The sequence below is a fragment of the Photinus pyralis genome, unplaced genomic scaffold (assembly GCF_008802855.1).
Source record: "Photinus pyralis isolate 1611_PpyrPB1 unplaced genomic scaffold, Ppyr1.3 Ppyr1.4_LG6, whole genome shotgun sequence".
In the NCBI taxonomy this organism is placed as follows: domain Eukaryota; kingdom Metazoa; phylum Arthropoda; class Insecta; order Coleoptera; family Lampyridae; genus Photinus; species Photinus pyralis.
The window spans coordinates 1,940,333-1,962,140 of record NW_022170663.1 but is presented as its reverse complement, the minus strand read 5'-3'; the positions used below and the strand labels follow the sequence as shown (position 1 = coordinate 1,962,140).

General features: G+C 37.7%; 2 protein-coding genes across 2 annotated transcripts; one reads left to right on the top strand and one right to left on the bottom strand.

Annotated features, from left to right (window-relative positions):
• Window positions 1-1,735: 1,735 nt before the first annotated feature.
• On the bottom strand, window positions 1,736-9,071 carry LOC116174833. The gene is made up of 3 exons (XM_031492834.1): window positions 8,850-9,071; window positions 7,500-7,540; window positions 1,736-6,459 (listed from the first exon to the last, which is right to left on the bottom strand). The coding sequence occupies exon 3, from the start codon at window positions 6,302-6,304 to the stop codon at window positions 2,546-2,548; it is 3,759 nt and encodes a 1,252-aa protein (XP_031348694.1). The 5' UTR covers window positions 6,305-6,459; window positions 7,500-7,540; window positions 8,850-9,071; the 3' UTR covers window positions 1,736-2,545.
• Window positions 9,072-10,410: 1,339 nt separating this feature from the next.
• LOC116174886 lies at window positions 10,411-17,742 on the top strand. Its single transcript, XM_031492913.1, has 3 exons — window positions 10,411-10,632; window positions 11,952-11,992; window positions 13,033-17,742. The coding sequence occupies exon 3, from the start codon at window positions 13,188-13,190 to the stop codon at window positions 16,944-16,946; it is 3,759 nt and encodes a 1,252-aa protein (XP_031348773.1). The 5' UTR covers window positions 10,411-10,632; window positions 11,952-11,992; window positions 13,033-13,187; the 3' UTR covers window positions 16,947-17,742.
• Window positions 17,743-21,808: the final 4,066 nt, after the last annotated feature.

The following is a 21,808-nucleotide window of genomic DNA, read 5'->3' as shown; positions in this document are numbered from 1 at the left end:
ATATTTTGAGAAGGAGAAAGAAAACGGTGGTCCATTGATACCCGTATCTGCTGTTCAAGAAGTAAGTGTGATTATATATACTTATATTTTCATTTAGTACAAACACAAAATTATAGCGAGTGGCCAACGCTTTGGGTATATCTGAGAGGACGGTGCGAAGCATCAAGACAAGAGCGGCATCTAACCCTGTTTTGGAAAGCCCGGGTAAGAAACGGCCCCGCAAGAGAGCCAAATCTGATGATTTACCAGAAACGTGTAAAATTGGTTAAAATAAATAAAAATAAAATTAAAATAAAATACGTTAAACAATAATGAATGCACAAAGTGAGTGCATCTGAATAGTATATGTCTTTTACATGTCTGACATACATTTTATTACAGAAAAACATGTCACAGTTGCATCTTCAAATGCTCAAATTCGTAACAGTCATATATTACTGAGTGATAGAAGTCTTCATCGTGCAATCTTGTCGCTAGAATTCAAGTTCAAAAAAGACTCTAATCGTAGAGCTTTATTGGATAAAAGCAACATAGCCGAAATTCGAATTAAATAAATCAAAATCGACTAACGATACTTTCTGCGATTTGACAGTTTTGCGCCTTCAAATAAACATCCAATGAATGACAGCTGTCGCCATCTCGGAGTATATTTTCTAATCAAGTTGGCATTATTACGGAAGTAATTTGACTCATATTTTTCATATTAAACCATACGATTGTGAACTATGACGTACGGGCAATCTCTAATGGCGAGGATAGTAGTTGAATTCCGTAGGTCTAATTTAATAAGCCTGAAACCACAAAACAATTTTTTGGACAGTAAAACTCCGTGGACTAAAATCAACGTGTTTTGTCATTTATTTAAGGGACAACTACGTTTCGGGCAACAATCTGCACCCTCGGGATTAAAACACACACTTTAGTCCCTCGGTATATAATATATCTACTATTAAAAATAGTGGCTGATTAGAAAAGAAATAATGCACATGTGCGGTATTAGGGGTTTATTCAAAACGAGATGATTGTAACGGGGTCTGTGACGTAATAAGACCGACCAATCAGCTGCTAGAACCATTCAGATGACATCACGACTGGGTAATATTGGAGGAGATTGTCATTATTGTAACTTGCGTCATCTGTCACAGGCCCTTGTCACTTGTTATTCACTTTCGCGGTAGATGTGCAGTTAAACATGAATCTTAAAACGTCAAATCCGACAAACGTCAGACCATCGCACAAGGTTGCCGGCTCTCTTCTACGTGATTGGTTGTAGGTTTGTGACGTAATTAGACTGAAGCGTTTAAAATTCGGACTAAAAACACAGTCTTTGAAAAATTTATTTTGGGTTTATTTTACTCGCAAATAAAAATTGAGGACACACGTCTTTTTATTTTTAATGTACTTTGTAGATCAGAAATGAAAAATGAAGCCGGGATGCCCCTATTATCCAACAGTTTTTGGAAAGAAAATTAGTTAAGCCTAAGGGGTAGGTTCATTTGATCTAAGTATATTATATTTATATTGTGTTTTGGTTGTAAAGTACGTAAGTGAGGGATGTAATGCAACGATATTATATCCACAAAATTGATGCTATTTTTTGTATTTAATCGCTCAGAAATCACTTCAAGGGTGGATTTGGGCGCTAGCAACGCGAAATCTAAACAGCTTAGTCCAAGGTTACCCAAATTCGTATGTCGAACCAGAAATCATATGTAATGTTAGTAGGTATTGCGGCACTTGACCGTGGGAAAATTTTGTGGAGCGTGGGAACTTTTTTTCCTTTGATGTATGCCGCCTTCGAGGGTGTGGCCCTAGACCGTGGGAACTTTTTCCTTTGATATATGCCGCCCATATGGGCGTGGTCCTAGAGCGTGGGAACTTTTTCCTTTGTGGTATTCCTGCTACGTGTGTGGCCCTAGACCGTGGGAACTTTTTCCTTTGTTATATGCCGGCTACCTGGGAGATCCTAGACCGTGGGAACTGTGTCCTTTGGTATATGTCACCTACCTGGGAAGTCCTCTACTTCTCTAACCTGGCCGTTTAAGGAGAGGTCCTAAGCTTCTACGTGGGTATCTGTCATGTGCGTCATACAATTGTTATGGCTTTATGAGAACTTGACGTTCACCTATACGGGCCCGCCGCCGGCGATTAACTGGGGAAGTGCGAGCGTATTTCGTACGAGTTAAGAGCCTCTAGTAGGGATGGGGCGTCAGACAGGCACTGCGCCTGGATTAATTCTGAAAAACTTTTTTCTTGTCCTGGGGTTCGAACCTGGGTTGTCCGATTAAGAAGCGAGCGTCCTGTACACTGGACCACCAGAACGTTTCATATATGTGTGTTAACTATATTTAAGACAAGAGCAACTCTTTGGTACATACCTATGTTGATTTATATGTACAAATGTAGTGTACGCGGTCATTTACGAAAACCTCAATAAGATAAAAGCTTTGCAGATTTATTATTATACTTTTGTTACAAAATTTGTTACATAGGTTGATTATACATTACATAGGTATTTTACAAAATATGAGCAGTGTAAAAATGATCATAAGTCGTTACTTATTCTGACATTATCTACCCTAAGTTTTTTAAATCCATACGGGTGTGAAGAACCGTCAGAAGCAAAGCGTCTTTTTGTGGAGTTGGGTCGGTACAGCTTTGTGGTGCTACTTGTGAATACATCGTGTTCTGTTGATCGTTTTATAAGAGAAGATGTGATCGGAATGGCTTCTTCTTCTTCAAGGACCATTTTCATTATTTTATCGAAATTTATTATTTGAGCAGTTTTATATGTTAACGATATTCCTTTAACTTTGCAAACAGTGACGTCACATCCCTTAGAGCTGGACCACGCTTTGTATGCGTAATTTTTAGGACCTCCTGATACAAATTCTTTGATGTAGCTTCCAATACCTTCGTCTTCTAATTCATTGGTTAACTCGCCCAAAAATTGACCTAGTGGTGGATCGTACAGTTCCGGAGCCGAAACGTAGATTATCGAATCTGTATCGTAGTAAAGAACCCTATCGTCCAACCGTTCCAAATATTCATATAACTTTAATCGCGCATGAGCAGTTGTGTAGGCGGCAAGAACAACATTCACCGTCGACAAAGGATTGTAAGCTTCTTCTTTATATTCCCAGTTAACAAGTAGCGTTTCTTCATTAATTGGCAAAACAGAATTTATATCAATTGAAGGATTTGTAATGATATTGTAGAATTCGCCAGACTGTCTGATAATGGTGGTTTTACTCTGATTCTCACGTTGTCCTAGTTTTCCCCAAAATGAAGTAATCACCGATTTTCCTAACTGTCGCAAACCAGGATTTTTTTCAATTTTGGTAGGATCAAGTAGAACACCTTCGGTTTCGTAATACTCTTTAACATACTTGTCTTTTCTTTCTGGAGTGTCACAATTAGATGGCCATCCGGAACTTTGTTGTTTAATACCCAAAAATTTATTTATATACCCATTAAACAACCCACCAGTTTTAGTGTTTCTGTTATACTGTTCGGTGTCGTATTTCCATATCTCATAAGTTACTAAGAGTTTGTATCCTTTTTCGATAGCTTTCTTAACTTCATCTATCACCCAAGTTCCTGTTAACGCGCGCTCATCGTCGTTATGTTTACAAGACCCTTGGTTGAAACTCTCACCGCATGAACGACAAAGAACAAACATTAATTTTTTATTCATTTTTACAGGCAGCACCGGATGGAATAATGACTGTGGTGGTAACACTTTGCATTTAATTAATCCATCTATCGTTTCAAGATTTAATTTACCACAGTCCCCTCCAATATATACTGTGGGGTGTCCTATAGGGTAACTACAGTATTTATTAACATAGGGGTAGAGGGAGGTAAAATCGACGTATTTTATTTGTTCATCTTGCTTTGCTTTGTAAAACGATTTCACGTTCCCTGTTCGCCCTCCATAAAATGCATCTCTTGGGTTGAGTGGTGAATAGGACATTATAGGGTGTGTTTCCGTATAATTATACTGTTCCTTTGTCATCAACCGTCGAAAATCACACTCCCACATCTCGATAACCGAGTAGTCCAATTCTTTTAATCTATTTGATTTTGCTAGTGTGGCTTCATAACGGTACTCAAGCGTCTCCGCTGTATTATCCGATAGAGGTACGTTTCTTGCATGTTTGAAGCACTTAGGACAGCCATGATAGTAACATCCGTAGAACTCGTATACTTCATTGGTTTCGACACAAAAACCATCAACTTTTACACCTGCAACTCTGGCTTCTTTCTGCTTAGCGGAATGTACTATATCAACTTGGCGTTTGCACTCTTCTATTAGTAACCACCGTGTAGCAATTTTCGATTGGTTGTCACAATGTCTGTAACCACCCTTTGGTATTAATCCTATGGTGTTTGGTGTCATAAACCCGCGACGGAATATTTTATTACACGCCCCCGGTAGTGTGACACTTTCTGTAAAGGGACAAACATTTCCCTCCTTTATCATCAATTGTCTAAATTTGAGGCACGACTGTGCTAATATATCTACATCGGATACACAATATTCTATAAGTTCTTCTTTAAAGTTAAACACGTAATTTTCAGCTATCTTTCCCGCATGCCATTCCATCAATTCTTGTCTCTCGTTGCACCTGAGGTTATCTGGGTCGAAGGTTTCTATGGGTGGAATTGGGCCTATATAATTTTGGTTTTCTGTTATGTTGAACAAATGTGGAAAGTAGCCTTTCTTTAGCTCTTTTAAACCGAAAACTTTAGGTAATTTACTCAGTGCCATTTGAAAGTAGTTTAAGGAATCAAGAAATTTAATATTCTCTAACATCATAGAAATCAATTTAGTTCCTCTCATTATCAAGTCTGGTTTTAGGTCGGTTTGTGTTAGAACGTAGTTTAAAATGAACTGATGATCGAAACCGCCACCATTGTGAGCAACGACGATAATGTTTTTGAATTTTTTTCTCATGTTTAAGATGTGTACCATAAATGTCGGTATTACATCAGCGGTCAATATTTTTTGCCGAAAACCGCACTTTTGACAAAAATATAGTTTCTTTTCGTTTATACACTTGTCACAGCACTGTACGAACACACACAGATTAGGTTGATGTAAAAGAGAGCCATTTGACAATTTTTGCTCTTGCATAGTTTCTAAATCGTAAAACACAAAAAGCGTATTCTCTATTTTCGGGGTACCTCTATCTATAGGCATATAACAGAGGTGATCCCTTTCTACATGGCAGTTACACGTCTTACAAAACACCTCTCCACAGATATGGTTCCTGGTGTTGCGGTATATAGCAAAACAGTTTTCACAACGACTAATTTGGGAGCATATATTATGTACTTTGTGATTTTCAAAACACGTTTTTCCCCGAAACACTCTTTTACATTTTTCGCAATTAATTTTGATATCTCCATCTGGTGAACATGCTGGTGTTTGTTGACACGCAGCACACGTAACCTCACATCGGTGGTTGTTTTTGTGATCGAACGGTGTATGACAGGGTTCGCAATAATAGCTGCACGCGAAAGCAGCCGTTAATGAAGTAATCACGTTGAAATGATTGTCGTCGTAAAGCAGATTTATTTTTTTATTCATTTCGGGACCTTCAAACACCACTTCCCTGCCTTTGGTATTGTGTTGATACACTGTAATCTTATAATCAACCAAATATTGCTGAAATCCTCGTAGTTCTTCTATACTACAACCGCCTGATGGTATTATTACATTTGCTTCTTGAACCAGCTGTTGAGCTCTAGCCTTTTGCACAGTAGCTCTATCGCGAATGCGATTATAATCAGAGTCTTTATCCGCGTGTGCTTTTCCAACGATCAAGGCGCGGGGTAGGCAGAGATTATCTTTGTTTTTTATAACCACAATACCGCGGCGTCTACTACACTCCTCCGTATAGCTGTTGTACGTTCGAGGTCTACCGTTTCCAGAGGGTAAACGCACAGATGTTACTCGAAGACAAAACGTTTCAGTATTTAATCCGCTAGAGTTGGACTGATAAATTGAGGATATCATCTTCCAAATGTCACCAACAGAAAGCTCGCCAGCAGTTCGAAATTGCAACCATCCTTCGCCATTCTTAAAATCTTTAGAACAAAAGGAAAAACCCACCATATCATGTGGAGACAATCCTTCTACACCTTTATGAACAATTTGTGTGATTGCTTCTTTTGTCCAGTGTATGGGGTTGGCATCTTTAGGTATGGGCTTTAACTTAAATTCCAAAGTACGGCCGCTTAAATTGAAACGTCGTACCTTTCGGGTATTGTCTTTCAAAATAAGAAATTTTTCCATGTTAAATGTTGAAAGTTATTAACCAAGAACTCGTTACAGTTTATTGAACGAAGCACCGTTATGTACTGACTGGACCACCAAATTTCAGTTAGGTATATCAATTCTACACGGACCGTCGACTGAATGATAGCAGCATAGATATTTGTGTTAATGGTCTGTAATAAATTACTAAATTATTATTGTATTCGCAACTATGACGATTGAATTGACAAAAGTAGCATAGAAGTATTTGTTTTAGAAAAATTTCGAAAACTAGAGTAGGTACTTTTTCATAGCAGACTAAAATTATACTCCATGACACGTCTTGGTTTGCATCGCGGTATACGAGTGCATAGGACATCTTACCCATATAGATTATATGGCATATGAGGAGACATTCTTTTAAGAATAACACGGGAGTTTGACAACAATTGCTTCTCTACTTTCCAATACTCAGTAGTCAGTACTACGATCAAAACACCACTAGCGACGTTAATAGCATCACTAAGAGTTTTATTTGCAATCGGTAGCAATATCAAAAACAGACAACGTATTACGAGGATCAAGAAGAAAAGAAAAAAAAAACAATATTGATTTAGGTGTGAGAGGGGGGAAGATACGATAGCACAGCCAACGAGACTACGACAGCTCAAGCTTTAAGCGACTGGTTAGTGAAACTGTTATATATATATATATAGATAGACTGTAAAACCACACAGGATTAATACGTGCATGCGAGGTACCATTTATGTTGTTATCAAAGGTATAGTATTGTGACCGATTGACACCCACGCGCATGCAGCGGGGAGCTTTTTATCATCACTGAAAATCACAGCCCGGCGTGTTAGGGGGGTCTAACCGATATTTCAGAGAGATATATTTCTCCGGGACGCACGCATCAATGGTGATGTGCTTAAGAGCGGTCTGTATGAAAGACTGTACGGTTTGTTAAATATGTAGTGTTCTGATCGAATGATATTCGCGATGAGCCAGCAATTAGCGGACTTCTGCCATCTTCAAAAATCACAACCAGCGTTTCAGGCTGGAAAATTTTACCATGATCCTCTCCGGCATACAATCCTCCTCCACGTATGAAGGGATGCTGGGCGTACAATATATCATTCGTAATGTTATTTGCGTGTGTGCGTGTCGAATGCGTATTATAATAGGAAGTGACGGTGGCAGGACACATGCTTGCACTTACCAAGATACTTACCTCTCTGTTTGTGGCCGAATGTATTAAGCAACGAGAGGTACCTGCAATTTAAGATTTTTTTGTTAAATGAGGTTGACTTGATAATTTTTTTTTTCTTATTTTATTGTAAGTATGAAAAATGGAACTTTTTATTAGAAATAATTGAAGATACAATACGAGATTTGAACCTGGGTTAGATTTAGATTTGCTTTTATTCCAAATGCCTAAGTATCAAACTTCATTTAAACGTTTTCACAAAAAATTTTGTAATTCGGTTCGTAAATGGTCGAGATGCGAAAAGGGAACTATGAATGTTGAATCCGATTAGGCTCAACTTTCGGCGTATTATATGGTTAAAGCTATGTCCATATTGAATTTCACGCAATTCGGTTCATAACTAAAGGAGATGTCAAAAGGGCCTTCCTTATTTTTATTTACATTGCCAAATCACGAACCTGATATAAATTTGATAAAGAACCCACCTATTCGTTTTCGAGATATCGTGCTAACGGACGGGCAGACACTGCAAAATGATTAAATCGCTAGGACCTCGTTAATAATTGGGTAGGTACAATATGCTTATACATTGTTTACGCGAAAGTTGAATTACGACATAGAAATTAATATTTCGTGGAGACTTTAATAACGCTCGAGGGAGTGTTTCATCTAGGGGAGTACAAGAGGTGTTGCTCAAGAGCCCTAAACATAATTTTTCACAGTCATTTTCATTATTTAGGAGTAACTGACTAACCCGATTAACAAAATTTGCCCACTAGAGATCCAACGCCCGTTTTTCTAACGAAAAATAGAGAGCTAAAAAGTATGCTATTAATTACTAATCGAGGAAAGAATATTCAATTAAACCGGCCCAGTAAGTTTAAAATGCACGAAAACACAAATTTTCTGCTAGGGAAATAGGATTTAGAATAAAAGGCGTATCCGTTGTTAATAAGGAGTTTAAAGACATTCAATGATTAGATCGATAATATCTGTTGCGATTCATAAAATGGTTATATTAAAAACGAAAAGTTGAACAAATGGATACAGGTTTTAAAATAATTGGTTAGGCATAATATGCCATAAAAGCGTCTACGCGAAACTTTTAATTACGCCAGAAAAATTAGTATTCAGGATAAAAGGAATGTTACATATTTTTAAATCAATAATTGGAAAATTATTCTTAACGCACATCTCTTATCGGGGCCTATTTTAACTTTTTAAGAATCCTCTATAAATGGTAACAGCGATATTATTTATTTTAAATGAATGAAATACACCATGTAAGGGTATAAAATGGTCAATTTATCTCATAGATTTCATATTTAAAAAATGTGGGGTTACCTAGATAAAAATTGTCATTTACGACCTTACCTAATACTTCGACCTAAATTATTGTGCAGTTGTGTTCCGTAGATCCGCCTTCAACACTGTCCTCGGGAAAACTGGTTAAATATGTAAACTCTCTTGGTATAAAAGCGCTTCTGTAATTTTATGTTTAAATGTACATTCAGTTACAAGATCTTCTATCTTGCTTTTTCATATCGGCGTCAAAGGGGAATAAGAAGAAGAAGTGGAATTGCTTTGTGTATAAAGGAGGGATGGAGACGACGCAATGAATACAATAATTGAGCTGAACTTGCGTTTCTTCACATATAAAGTATATTAGACGGAGTACGCATTCGGAGGGAAGGAGACGGAGTTTAACGCGTGACCTCCTTAACTTTATTATAAATTTACACTTGCAAATTCCGAAGAGTTTATCGAAGGTAATAGAACCTTTAAAAAGGAGATTCCAATGAATGTTACAAAGTTACCCGACCAGCAAAATTTACTAAAAATGGGAGACCAAAAATCAATATTTGATCAAGACGAACAGAAAAGAGAACTGTATTTTCATCGTGTTGAACAGAATAGAAATCAGGATGAACAGGAACCTGATAAACAGTTCTGCTGAAGATCTCGACTTCATTGAACAAACTGGCGATTTGCAGTTTGCACACAACTTTCCGTGTATAAGGAATAAAGCGAGGATGTGTGAAATTTCGCGCGTTAAGTATGTTTCAGAGCATATCGTGTACTTTCCGTAACGAGTGAGTGAGAGACAGAGAAAGCATTCGGAAGGAAAGAGGTGGCTTCCACAGCGCTCAAATTAGAAAAACACATTTTATATCAGGGCCCGTTTATCTGAAACAGCCTGTTCATGTGTGTTGTTTAGTGAGGTCAATACAAAAGGCCCGTTATAGGTTAGGTTGGAATGGGCGCGCCCATTCCAACCTAACCTATGCATACGGGCCTTTTGTATTGACCTCACTAAACAACACACATGGACAGGCTGTTTCAGATAAACGGGCCCTGATATAAAATGTGTTTTTCTAATTCGAGCGCTGGGGAAGCCATCTCTTTCCTTCCGAATGCTTTCTCTGTCTCTCACTCACTCGTTACGGAAAGTACACGATATGCTCTGAAACATACTTAACGCGCGAAATTTCACACATCCTCGCTTTATTCCTTATACGCGGAAAGTTGTGTGCAAACTGCAAATCGCCAGTTTGTTCAATGAAGTCGAGATCTTCAGCAGAACTGTTTATCAGGTTCCTGTTCATCCTGATTTCTATTCTGTTCAACACGATGAAAATACAGTTCTCTTTTCTGTTCGTCTTGATCAAATATTGATATTTGGTCTCCCATTTTTAGTAAATTTTGCTGGTCGGGTAACTTTGTAACATTCATTGGAATCTCCTTTTTAAAGGTTCTATTACCTTCGATAAACTCTTCGGAATTTGCAAGTGTAAATTTATAATAAAGTTAAGGAGGTCACGCGTTAAACTCCGTCTCCTTCCCTCCGAATGCGTACTCCGTCTAATATACTTTATATGTGAAGAAACGCAAGTTCAGCTCAATTATTGTATTCATTGCGTCGTCTCCATCCCTCCTTTATACACAAAGCAATTCCACTTCTTCTTCTTATTCCCCTTTGACGCCGATATGAAAAAGCAAGATAGAAGATCTTGTAACTGAATGTACATTTAAACATAAAATTACAGAAGCGCTTTTATACCAAGAGAGTTTACATATTTAACCAGTTTTCCCGAGGACAGTGTTGAAGGCGGATCTACGGAACACAACTGCACAATAATTTAGGTCGAAGTATTAGGTAAGGTCGTAAATGACAATTTTTATCTAGGTAACCCCACATTTTTTAAATATGAAATCTATGAGATAAATTGACCATTTTATACCCTTACATGGTGTATTTCATTCATTTAAAATAAATAATATCGCTGTTACCATTTATAGAGGATTCTTAAAAAGTTAAAATAGGCCCCGATAAGAGATGTGCGTTAAGAATAATTTTCCAATTATTGATTTAAAAATATGTAACATTCCTTTTATCCTGAATACTAATTTTTCTGGCGTAATTAAAAGTTTCGCGTAGACGCTTTTATGGCATATTATGCCTAACCAATTATTTTAAAACCTGTATCCATTTGTTCAACTTTTCGTTTTTAATATAACCATTTTATGAATCGCAACAGATATTATCGATCTAATCATTGAATGTCTTTAAACTCCTTATTAACAACGGATACGCCTTTTATTCTAAATCCTATTTCCCTAGCAGAAAATTTGTGTTTTCGTGCATTTTAAACTTACTGGGCCGGTTTAATTGAATATTCTTTCCTCGATTAGTAATTAATAGCATACTTTGTACTTTGTAGCTCTCTATTTTTCGTTAGAAAAACGGGCGTTGGATCTCTAGTGATGAGCAAATTTTGTTAATCGGGTTAGTCAGTTACTCCTAAATAATGAAAATGACTGTGAAAACTTATGTTTAGGACTCTTGAGCAATACCTCTTGTACTCCCCTAGATGAAACACTCCCTCGCGCGTTATTAAAGTCTCCACGAAATATTAATTTCTATGTCGTAATTCAAGTTTCGCGTAAACAATGCATAAGCATATTGTACCTACCCAATTATTAACGAGGTCCTAGCGGTTTAATCATTTTGCTGTGTCTGCCCGTCCGTTAGCACGATATCTCGAAAACGAATAGGTGGGTTCTTTATCAAATTTATATCAGGTTCGTAATTTGGCAATGTAAATAAAAATAAGGAAGGCCCTTTTGACATCTCCTTTAGTTATGAACCGAATTGCGTGAAATTCAATATGGACATAGCTTTAACCATATAATACGCCGAAAGTTAAGTCTAATCGGATTCAACATTCATAGTTCCCTTTTGGCATCTCGACCATTTACGAACCGAATTACAAAATTTTTTGTGAAAACGTTTAAATGAAGTTTGATACTTAGGCATTTGGAATAAAAGCAAATCTAAATCTAACCCAGGTTCAAATCTCGTATTGTATCTTCAATTATTTCTAATAAAAAGTTCCATTTTTCATACTTACAATAAAATAAGAAAAAAAAAAATTATCAAGTCAACCTCATTTAACAAAAAATCTTAAATTGCAGGTACCTCTCGTTGCTTAATACATTCGGCCACAAACAGAGAGGTAAGTATCTTGGTAAGTGCAAGCATGTGTCCTGCCACCGTCACTTCCTATTATAATACGCATTCGACACGCACACACGCAAATAACATTACGAATGATATATTGTACGCCCAGCATCCCTTCATACGTGGAGGAGGATTGTATGCCGGAGAGGATCATGGTAAAATTTTCCAGCCTGAAACGCTGGTTGTGATTTTTGAAGATGGCAGAAGTCCGCTAATTGCTGGCTCATCGCGAATATCATTCGATCAGAACACTACATATTTAACAAACCGTACAGTCTTTCATACAGACCGCTCTTAAGCACATCACCATTGATGCGTGCGTCCCGGAGAAATATATCTCTCTGAAATATCGGTTAGACCCCCCTAACACGCCGGGCTGTGATTTTCAGTGATGATAAAAAGCTCCCCGCTGCATGCGCGTGGGTGTCAATCGGTCACAATACTATACCTTTGATAACAACATAAATGGTACCTCGCATGCACGTATTAATCCTGTGTGGTTTTACAGTCTATCTATATATATATATATAACAGTTTCACTAACCAGTCGCTTAAAGCTTGAGCTGTCGTAGTCTCGTTGGCTGTGCTATCGTATCTTCCCCCCTCTCACACCTAAATCAATATTGTTTTTTTTTTCTTTTCTTCTTGATCCTCGTAATACGTTGTCTGTTTTTGATATTGCTACCGATTGCAAATAAAACTCTTAGTGATGCTATTAACGTCGCTAGTGGTGTTTTGATCGTAGTACTGACTACTGAGTATTGGAAAGTAGAGAAGCAATTGTTGTCAAACTCCCGTGTTATTCTTAAAAGAATGTCTCCTCATATGCCATATAATCTATATGGGTAAGATGTCCTATGCACTCGTATACCGCGATGCAAACCAAGACGTGTCATGGAGTATAATTTTAGTCTGCTATGAAAAAGTACCTACTCTAGTTTTCGAAATTTTTCTAAAACAAATACTTCTATGCTACTTTTGTCAATTCAATCGTCATAGTTGCGAATACAATAATAATTTAGTAATTTATTACAGACCATTAACACAAATATCTATGCTGCTATCATTCAGTCGACGGTCCGTGTAGAATTGATATACCTAACTGAAATTTGGTGGTCCAGTCAGTACATAACGGTGCTTCGTTCAATAAACTGTAACGAGTTCTTGGTTAATAACTTTCAACATTTAACATGGAAAAATTTCTTATTTTGAAAGACAATACCCGAAAGGTACGACGTTTCAATTTAAGCGGCCGTACTTTGGAATTTAAGTTAAAGCCCATACCTAAAGATGCCAACCCCATACACTGGACAAAAGAAGCAATCACACAAATTGTTCATAAAGGTGTAGAAGGATTGTCTCCACATGATATGGTGGGTTTTTCCTTTTGTTCTAAAGATTTTAAGAATGGCGAAGGATGGTTGCAATTTCGAACTGCTGGCGAGCTTTCTGTTGGTGACATTTGGAAGATGATATCCTCAATTTATCAGTCCAACTCTAGCGGATTAAATACTGAAACGTTTTGTCTTCGAGTAACATCTGTGCGTTTACCCTCTGGAAACGGTAGACCTCGAACGTACAACAGCTATACGGAGGAGTGTAGTAGACGCCGCGGTATTGTGGTTATAAAAAACAAAGATAATCTCTGCCTACCCCGCGCCTTGATCGTTGGAAAAGCACACGCGGATAAAGACTCTGATTATAATCGCATTCGCGATAGAGCTACTGTGCAAAAGGCTAGAGCTCAACAGCTGGTTCAAGAAGCAAATGTAATAATACCATCAGGCGGTTGTAGTATAGAAGAACTACGAGGATTTCAGCAATATTTGGTTGATTATAAGATTACAGTGTATCAACACAATACCAAAGGCAGGGAAGTGGTGTTTGAAGGTCCCGAAATGAATAAAAAAATAAATCTGCTTTACGACGACAATCATTTCAACGTGATTACTTCATTAACGGCTGCTTTCGCGTGCAGCTATTATTGCGAACCCTGTCATACACCGTTCGATCACAAAAACAACCACCGATGTGAGGTTACGTGTGCTGCGTGTCAACAAACACCAGCATGTTCACCAGATGGAGATATCAAAATTAATTGCGAAAAATGTAAAAGAGTGTTTCGGGGAAAAACGTGTTTTGAAAATCACAAAGTACATAATATATGCTCCCAAATTAGTCGTTGTGAAAACTGTTTTGCTATATACCGCAACACCAGGAACCATATCTGTGGAGAGGTGTTTTGTAAGACGTGTAACTGCCATGTAGAAAGGGATCACCTCTGTTATATGCCTATAGATAGAGGTACCCCGAAAATAGAGAATACGCTTTTTGTGTTTTACGATTTAGAAACTATGCAAGAGCAAAAATTGTCAAATGGCTCTCTTTTACATCAACCTAATCTGTGTGTGTTCGTACAGTGCTGTGACAAGTGTATAAACGAAAAGAAACTATATTTTTGTCAAAAGTGCGGTTTTCGGCAAAAAATATTGACCGCTGATGTAATACCGACATTTATGGTACACATCTTAAACATGAGAAAAAAATTCAAAAACATTATCGTCGTTGCTCACAATGGTGGCGGTTTCGATCATCAGTTCATTTTAAACTACGTTCTAACACAAACCGACCTAAAACCAGACTTGATAATGAGAGGAACTAAATTGATTTCTATGATGTTAGAGAATATTAAATTTCTTGATTCCTTAAACTACTTTCAAATGGCACTGAGTAAATTACCTAAAGTTTTCGGTTTAAAAGAGCTAAAGAAAGGCTACTTTCCACATTTGTTCAACATAACAGAAAACCAAAATTATATAGGCCCAATTCCACCCATAGAAACCTTCGACCCAGATAACCTCAGGTGCAACGAGAGACAAGAATTGATGGAATGGCATGCGGGAAAGATAGCTGAAAATTACGTGTTTAACTTTAAAGAAGAACTTATAGAATATTGTGTATCCGATGTAGATATATTAGCACAGTCGTGCCTCAAATTTAGACAATTGATGATAAAGGAGGGAAATGTTTGTCCCTTTACAGAAAGTGTCACACTACCGGGGGCGTGTAATAAAATATTCCGTCGCGGGTTTATGACACCAAACACCATAGGATTAATACCAAAGGGTGGTTACAGACATTGTGACAACCAATCGAAAATTGCTACACGGTGGTTACTAATAGAAGAGTGCAAACGCCAAGTTGATATAGTACATTCCGCTAAGCAGAAAGAAGCCAGAGTTGCAGGTGTAAAAGTTGATGGTTTTTGTGTCGAAACCAATGAAGTATACGAGTTCTACGGATGTTACTATCATGGCTGTCCTAAGTGCTTCAAACATGCAAGAAACGTACCTCTATCGGATAATACAGCGGAGACGCTTGAGTACCGTTATGAAGCCACACTAGCAAAATCAAATAGATTAAAAGAATTGGACTACTCGGTTATCGAGATGTGGGAGTGTGATTTTCGACGGTTGATGACAAAGGAACTGTATGATTATACGGAAACACACCCTATAATGTCCTATTCACCACTCAACCCAAGAGATGCATTTTATGGAGGGCGAACAGGTAACGTGAAATCGTTTTACAAAGCAAAGCAAGATGAACAAATAAAATACGTCGATTTTACCTCCCTCTACCCCTATGTTAATAAATACTGTAGTTACCCTATAGGACACCCCACAGTATATATTGGAGGGGACTGTGGTAAATTAAATCTTGAAACGATAGATGGATTAATTAAATGCAAAGTGTTACCACCACAGTCATTATTCCATCCGGTGCTGCCTGTAAAAATGAATAAAAAATTAATGTTTGTTCTTTGTCGTTCATGCGGTGAGAGTTTCAACCAAGGGTCTTGTAAACATAACGACGATGAGCGCGCGTTAACAGGAACTTGGGTGATAGATGAAGTTAAGAAAGCTATCGAAAAAGGATACAAACTCTTAGTAACTTATGAGATATGGAAATACGACACCGAACAGTATAACAGAAACACTAAAACTGGTGGGTTGTTTAATGGGTATATAAATAAATTTTTGGGTATTAAACAACAAAGTTCCGGATGGCCATCTAATTGTGACACTCCAGAAAGAAAAGACAAGTATGTTAAAGAGTATTACGAAACCGAAGGTGTTCTACTTGATCCTACCAAAATTGAAAAAAATCCTGGTTTGCGACAGTTAGGAAAATCGGTGATTACTTCATTTTGGGGAAAACTAGGACAACGTGAGAATCAGAGTAAAACCACCATTATCAGACAGTCTGGCGAATTCTACAATATCATTACAAATCCTTCAATTGATATAAATTCTGTTTTGCCAATTAATGAAGAAACGCTACTTGTTAACTGGGAATATAAAGAAGAAGCTTACAATCCTTTGTCGACGGTGAATGTTGTTCTTGCCGCCTACACAACTGCTCATGCGCGATTAAAGTTATATGAATATTTGGAACGGTTGGACGATAGGGTTCTTTACTACGATACAGATTCGATAATCTACGTTTCGGCTCCGGAACTGTACGATCCACCACTAGGTCAATTTTTGGGCGAGTTAACCAATGAATTAGAAGACGAAGGTATTGGAAGCTACATCAAAGAATTTGTATCAGGAGGTCCTAAAAATTACGCATACAAAGCGTGGTCCAGCTCTAAGGGATGTGACGTCACTGTTTGCAAAGTTAAAGGAATATCGTTAACATATAAAACTGCTCAAATAATAAATTTCGATAAAATAATGAAAATGGTCCTTGAAGAAGAAGAAGCCATTCCGATCACATCTTCTCTTATAAAACGATCAACAGAACACGATGTATTCACAAGTAGCACCACAAAGCTGTACCGACCCAACTCCACAAAAAGACGCTTTGCTTCTGACGGTTCTTCACACCCGTATGGATTTAAAAAACTTAGGGTAGATAATGTCAGAATAAGTAACGACTTATGATCATTTTTACACTGCTCATATTTTGTAAAATACCTATGTAATGTATAATCAACCTATGTAACAAATTTTGTAACAAAAGTATAATAATAAATCTGCAAAGCTTTTATCTTATTGAGGTTTTCGTAAATGACCGCGTACACTACATTTGTACATATAAATCAACATAGGTATGTACCAAAGAGTTGCTCTTGTCTTAAATATAGTTAACACACATATATGAAACGTTCTGGTGGTCCAGTGTACAGGACGCTCGCTTCTTAATCGGACAACCCAGGTTCGAACCCCAGGACAAGAAAAAAGTTTTTCAGAATTAATCCAGGCGCAGTGCCTGTCTGACGCCCCATCCCTACTAGAGGCTCTTAACTCGTACGAAATACGCTCGCACTTCCCCAGTTAATCGCCGGCGGCGGGCCCGTATAGGTGAACGTCAAGTTCTCATAAAGCCATAACAATTGTATGACGCACATGACAGATACCCACGTAGAAGCTTAGGACCTCTCCTTAAACGGCCAGGTTAGAGAAGTAGAGGACTTCCCAGGTAGGTGACATATACCAAAGGACACAGTTCCCACGGTCTAGGATCTCCCAGGTAGCCGGCATATAACAAAGGAAAAAGTTCCCACGGTCTAGGGCCACACACGTAGCAGGAATACCACAAAGGAAAAAGTTCCCACGCTCTAGGACCACGCCCATATGGGCGGCATATATCAAAGGAAAAAGTTCCCACGGTCTAGGGCCACACCCTCGAAGGCGGCATACATCAAAGGAAAAAAAGTTCCCACGCTCCACAAAATTTTCCCACGGTCAAGTGCCGCAATACCTACTGACCTATGAGAGATTCTGACTCTTTGAGATCGGCAATTAAGATATGCTGTGAACCAGCTTACACTATTGTCATCAAAACCTAGGTGCTTCAGTTTGGCGATGAGCAGCTCGTGATTTACTAAGTCGAAGGCCTTACTCTGATCTAGCAATATCAAGATGGTGCACAGGGATTTATCATAACTGTGAGATATGTCATTTATAACCTTCATAAGAGCTGTGTTGCTACTGTATTTTTTCCTGTACGCTGATTGGTAAACGGGTGTAATGTGGGAATTTTCAAAATACCTCGTAATTTGAGAAGCAATAATTTTTTCGAATACTTTTGCAAATGGAGATAATAAAGATATGGGGCGAAGGTCGTTGTAAGTCGAGGGATTGGTAACTTTTACTAAGGGGATAATATCAGCCGTCTTCCAAATTTCTGGACAGATTCCATTACGCAGGCAGTCGTTAAACAGTTTTAAAACAACATCTAAACAATGTGGGATTATCAATACTAACATTGTTAAGTTTATATGATCGGGTCCGTAAGCTTTCGATGAACTATTTTTAAGAGCAGTGTAAATATCATGTTCAGTGATTTCATTAAAAGTAAACGTAGTGTTTTCACACCTCATTGTACCGTTGAAGAACCGTATCACATTCGGGTCAATTGTCGAATTTTCAGCAAAATTTAAAAAATACTCGTTGATAGCCGTAGGATTCTGTAGTTGGGCAGGCAGCTCGACTCTAGTGCTCCTTTTGGTGCGTACACCCAGTTTTTGTAGATGATACCATTGTCTATTCGCATTACTTTTATTAGAATGCAATATGAACTGTAAATATGCTTTTTTTCCCGCGATATCGCTGACTTGACGTAATTTCGTAACTCGCAGTAATATCTTCGACTTACTTCTGTTCGGTTTTTAAAAAAATTCTTATGTGCCTTCTCTCTCAGTCGAATCATTTCTTTGATGGTATCCGTGATATAGGGATTATATTTCTTCCTCGGTTTAATTTTGACAAAAGGGGCATGTATATCGAACAGTTCCAGTATACATTCATTTAGCATATGCACTCTAGTATTAATATTCTCACACTGATTTATTTCTTGCCAATTAACGCGCTCAGCATCATAAGTAAAAGAATTAATATTCAGATTCTTAAGATTCCTACAAGTAAAACTATGCAGGGGTTTTACTTTGCAAGAAATGAGGATAATACCAAAAGTTAGTAAATGGTCAGTATTGTTAAGTAAATCATACGTTCCGCAGGAATTGATGTTTAAACTATTGCTCACGCAAATAACATCCAACAATGTCGCTGACTTTGGAGTGATTCTCGTCGGCTCCTTAATTAATTGTATAAGTTCGAAATTTGATAGCAACGTAAGTAAGCGTCTACTCTCACTGGAATCTTCGCACAAAAGATTGACATTTAGATCACCCGTTAAAACAATTAAATGTGATTTAAGGTACACCTGCTCGATAATGTCAGAAAGATCATTAAAAAATTCAATGTTCGCACTTGGTGGTACGTAAACAACTCCAAACGCTACTTTTAATTTATCGATATTAACCATCAGCCATGAATGTTCGATAGATTTATACTTCACATCGAATTCTATTTTTTTGAAATTAAAAGACGCTTTTAAGTAAATGGCAACTCCACCACCAAAAGTTAACCGGTCAGATCTAATTAAATTATAATTATTTAAACTTACGTAATTGTCAGTGTAACTAGCATCCAGAAAGGTTTCGGAAATTCCAACAAAATCCACATCGTTTGCTAATATGTAATCCTTTAAGCTTAAAAAATTTTTCCTTATCGATCTAATATTTATATGTGCAATTTTTAATTCAAGTTTTTTGATACAGCAATAGTGGGTGTCCCGTTAACATATTTTATATACAGATTTCGCTCTCCATTCGTTTTCCTCTGCTCAAGTTCAGCACGTACTTTCCTAAAATATTCTTGTTGAAGTTTTGTGTTATCTGTAGTAATTACGACATCAATATCCATGGTTTTTAAATTTCTTTTGTTTCTTAACACGGCCACCACATCATCTTTGCTATGCAAAACAACTTTTATAGGGGCCGGTCTGTTTGGCCCGGATTTACCCAATCTAGTGATACCGATATCGTCAACACAAATGCTAGGAGCAACTTTCTTGATTATTTCCTTAACCCTTGAACCGTCATTTGTAGATTCTTCAAGTTTGTAGATGATGATATTCTTTTCCCTGCGTCTCCGATCGTTGATTTCATTAACAACGTCTTCAATAAAATATGTTTTGTCTTCTTTCTCCTGCTTTAATTGGCGCAATTCCGCTTGAAGATCAGATATTGTTTGAAGTAGTTCCGATATCTGTGATCTTTCAGAGATACACTTATTACAGTGAAAAGCCGGTCTTTGCTTTGCACCGCTTGCTAACAGCTTGATATCTTCTCGCGATAATCCAGAGCATTGAGAATGGTATACTAGACAACATCTATCGCAGATACATAGTTCATCTTTATCAAAATTGATTCCTTTGTCACAAGTAACGCAATTTTTGAAAAGAGGCATAGCACAGTTATATAATAACGATTTTATAATGTATAAAAATGCACTGGAGTACACATACAACGCGTGCAATCCATACAAGACCACAATGTAAACTAAGAAATGAAAGCGAATGTGACGCATCCTTTCCGGGAAATACGATGTGTTTTGTTCGAGAATATTCGGTTAACCGCACAAAATTGCTTATTTCACAATACATTTAAAAATTTCCCCTGGGATTGACATATAACGATTCCGCAAATACCGGGATTGAAATTTTGCTGCGGGATTGCATTCCCTATTAACTACTACCTGCCTCCATTGTTAATTAATTGAATCCTTGCAGATGACCTCACACCCTTGCTAAGTTCAAGGTTATGCTTTTAAAATGTCCGCCAATGTTTCCTGCCGGACACAATCAAATACCCTTCACCAGGTGAACGAAATACAAACGCACCATAGGGAAACGGAAGTGTATTTTTTCGCGAAGGATCCGCGAAGCCTCTGAGATTAACGTTCAATGTTCTACTCCAATCGCTTTCCAGCATCAGGCAAGCCCAATAACGTACGTTAAACGCTAAATTCAAATACATATCAAAGGCATCGTGGATCCTTCGCGAAGAAATGCATTAATTCTGTTTCCGTGTCATGTCACAAGTCATGCGGCGAAAATATTGTTGAGAGTGTTAAATAGCAGGCTATAGAGGATAATTGAGGAAATGTCAAGAGGGATGTGAATAAGAGATGCGATTTGATGTGTAAGAACAGTAGGCAAAAGATATACCGTGTTCCTAGGGAGAAAATGTACTCCGTTTCTGTATCTTTCTTGTATGAAATCTATTTGCTTTCGGTAATGATCTACAAGGGATTTCCAGATGTAAAGACTTCTTTTGTGGTTAATAAACCATGGGTTGGTATAACTAGCATTTTTGGTCCTTTACAAAAATCTTCTCTGTCATTCATCTTTCCAAAGTCCGTACATGCCCAGCTCTTTCATTTCCCACCACTGCATTACAATCGCCCATTACGATTTTAGAACAACCACCTCCTTTTGTTTAGTATAAGAAAATTTCTACATTGACTGCTTTATGGCGAACGTGAACGAAAGCATGTTTGGTGATAACCAACGACAACAGGAAACGTATTGCGGAAAGCGAGCGCGGTTGTCACGATCGGGACCTAAAAATTTCATTCCGTTTTGTTTAAAGCCGAGCGCGTGACAAAAATGCAGGTTTACTAGTCGTTTAGAAGAGTGCGTTAGTCGAGGTCACCATGTTCAGACAGAAATGCTAGTTTAAGTACTTCAATTCGCGAAAGATGTGGGAAAGTGGGACAGTCGCTATTTGGGGGTTGTTGAAAATTATATTCGAAGACTAATTTGCGAACGATTGCGTACATTGTTTGTACGTGAATTTTTCTGCCGTTGAAGTTTTAAATACGCTAAAATTGAATTCTTAGCGATGTTATAAAATCAGGGGCGTATCAGATTTGTGACAAAATGCTACTTACCTGTA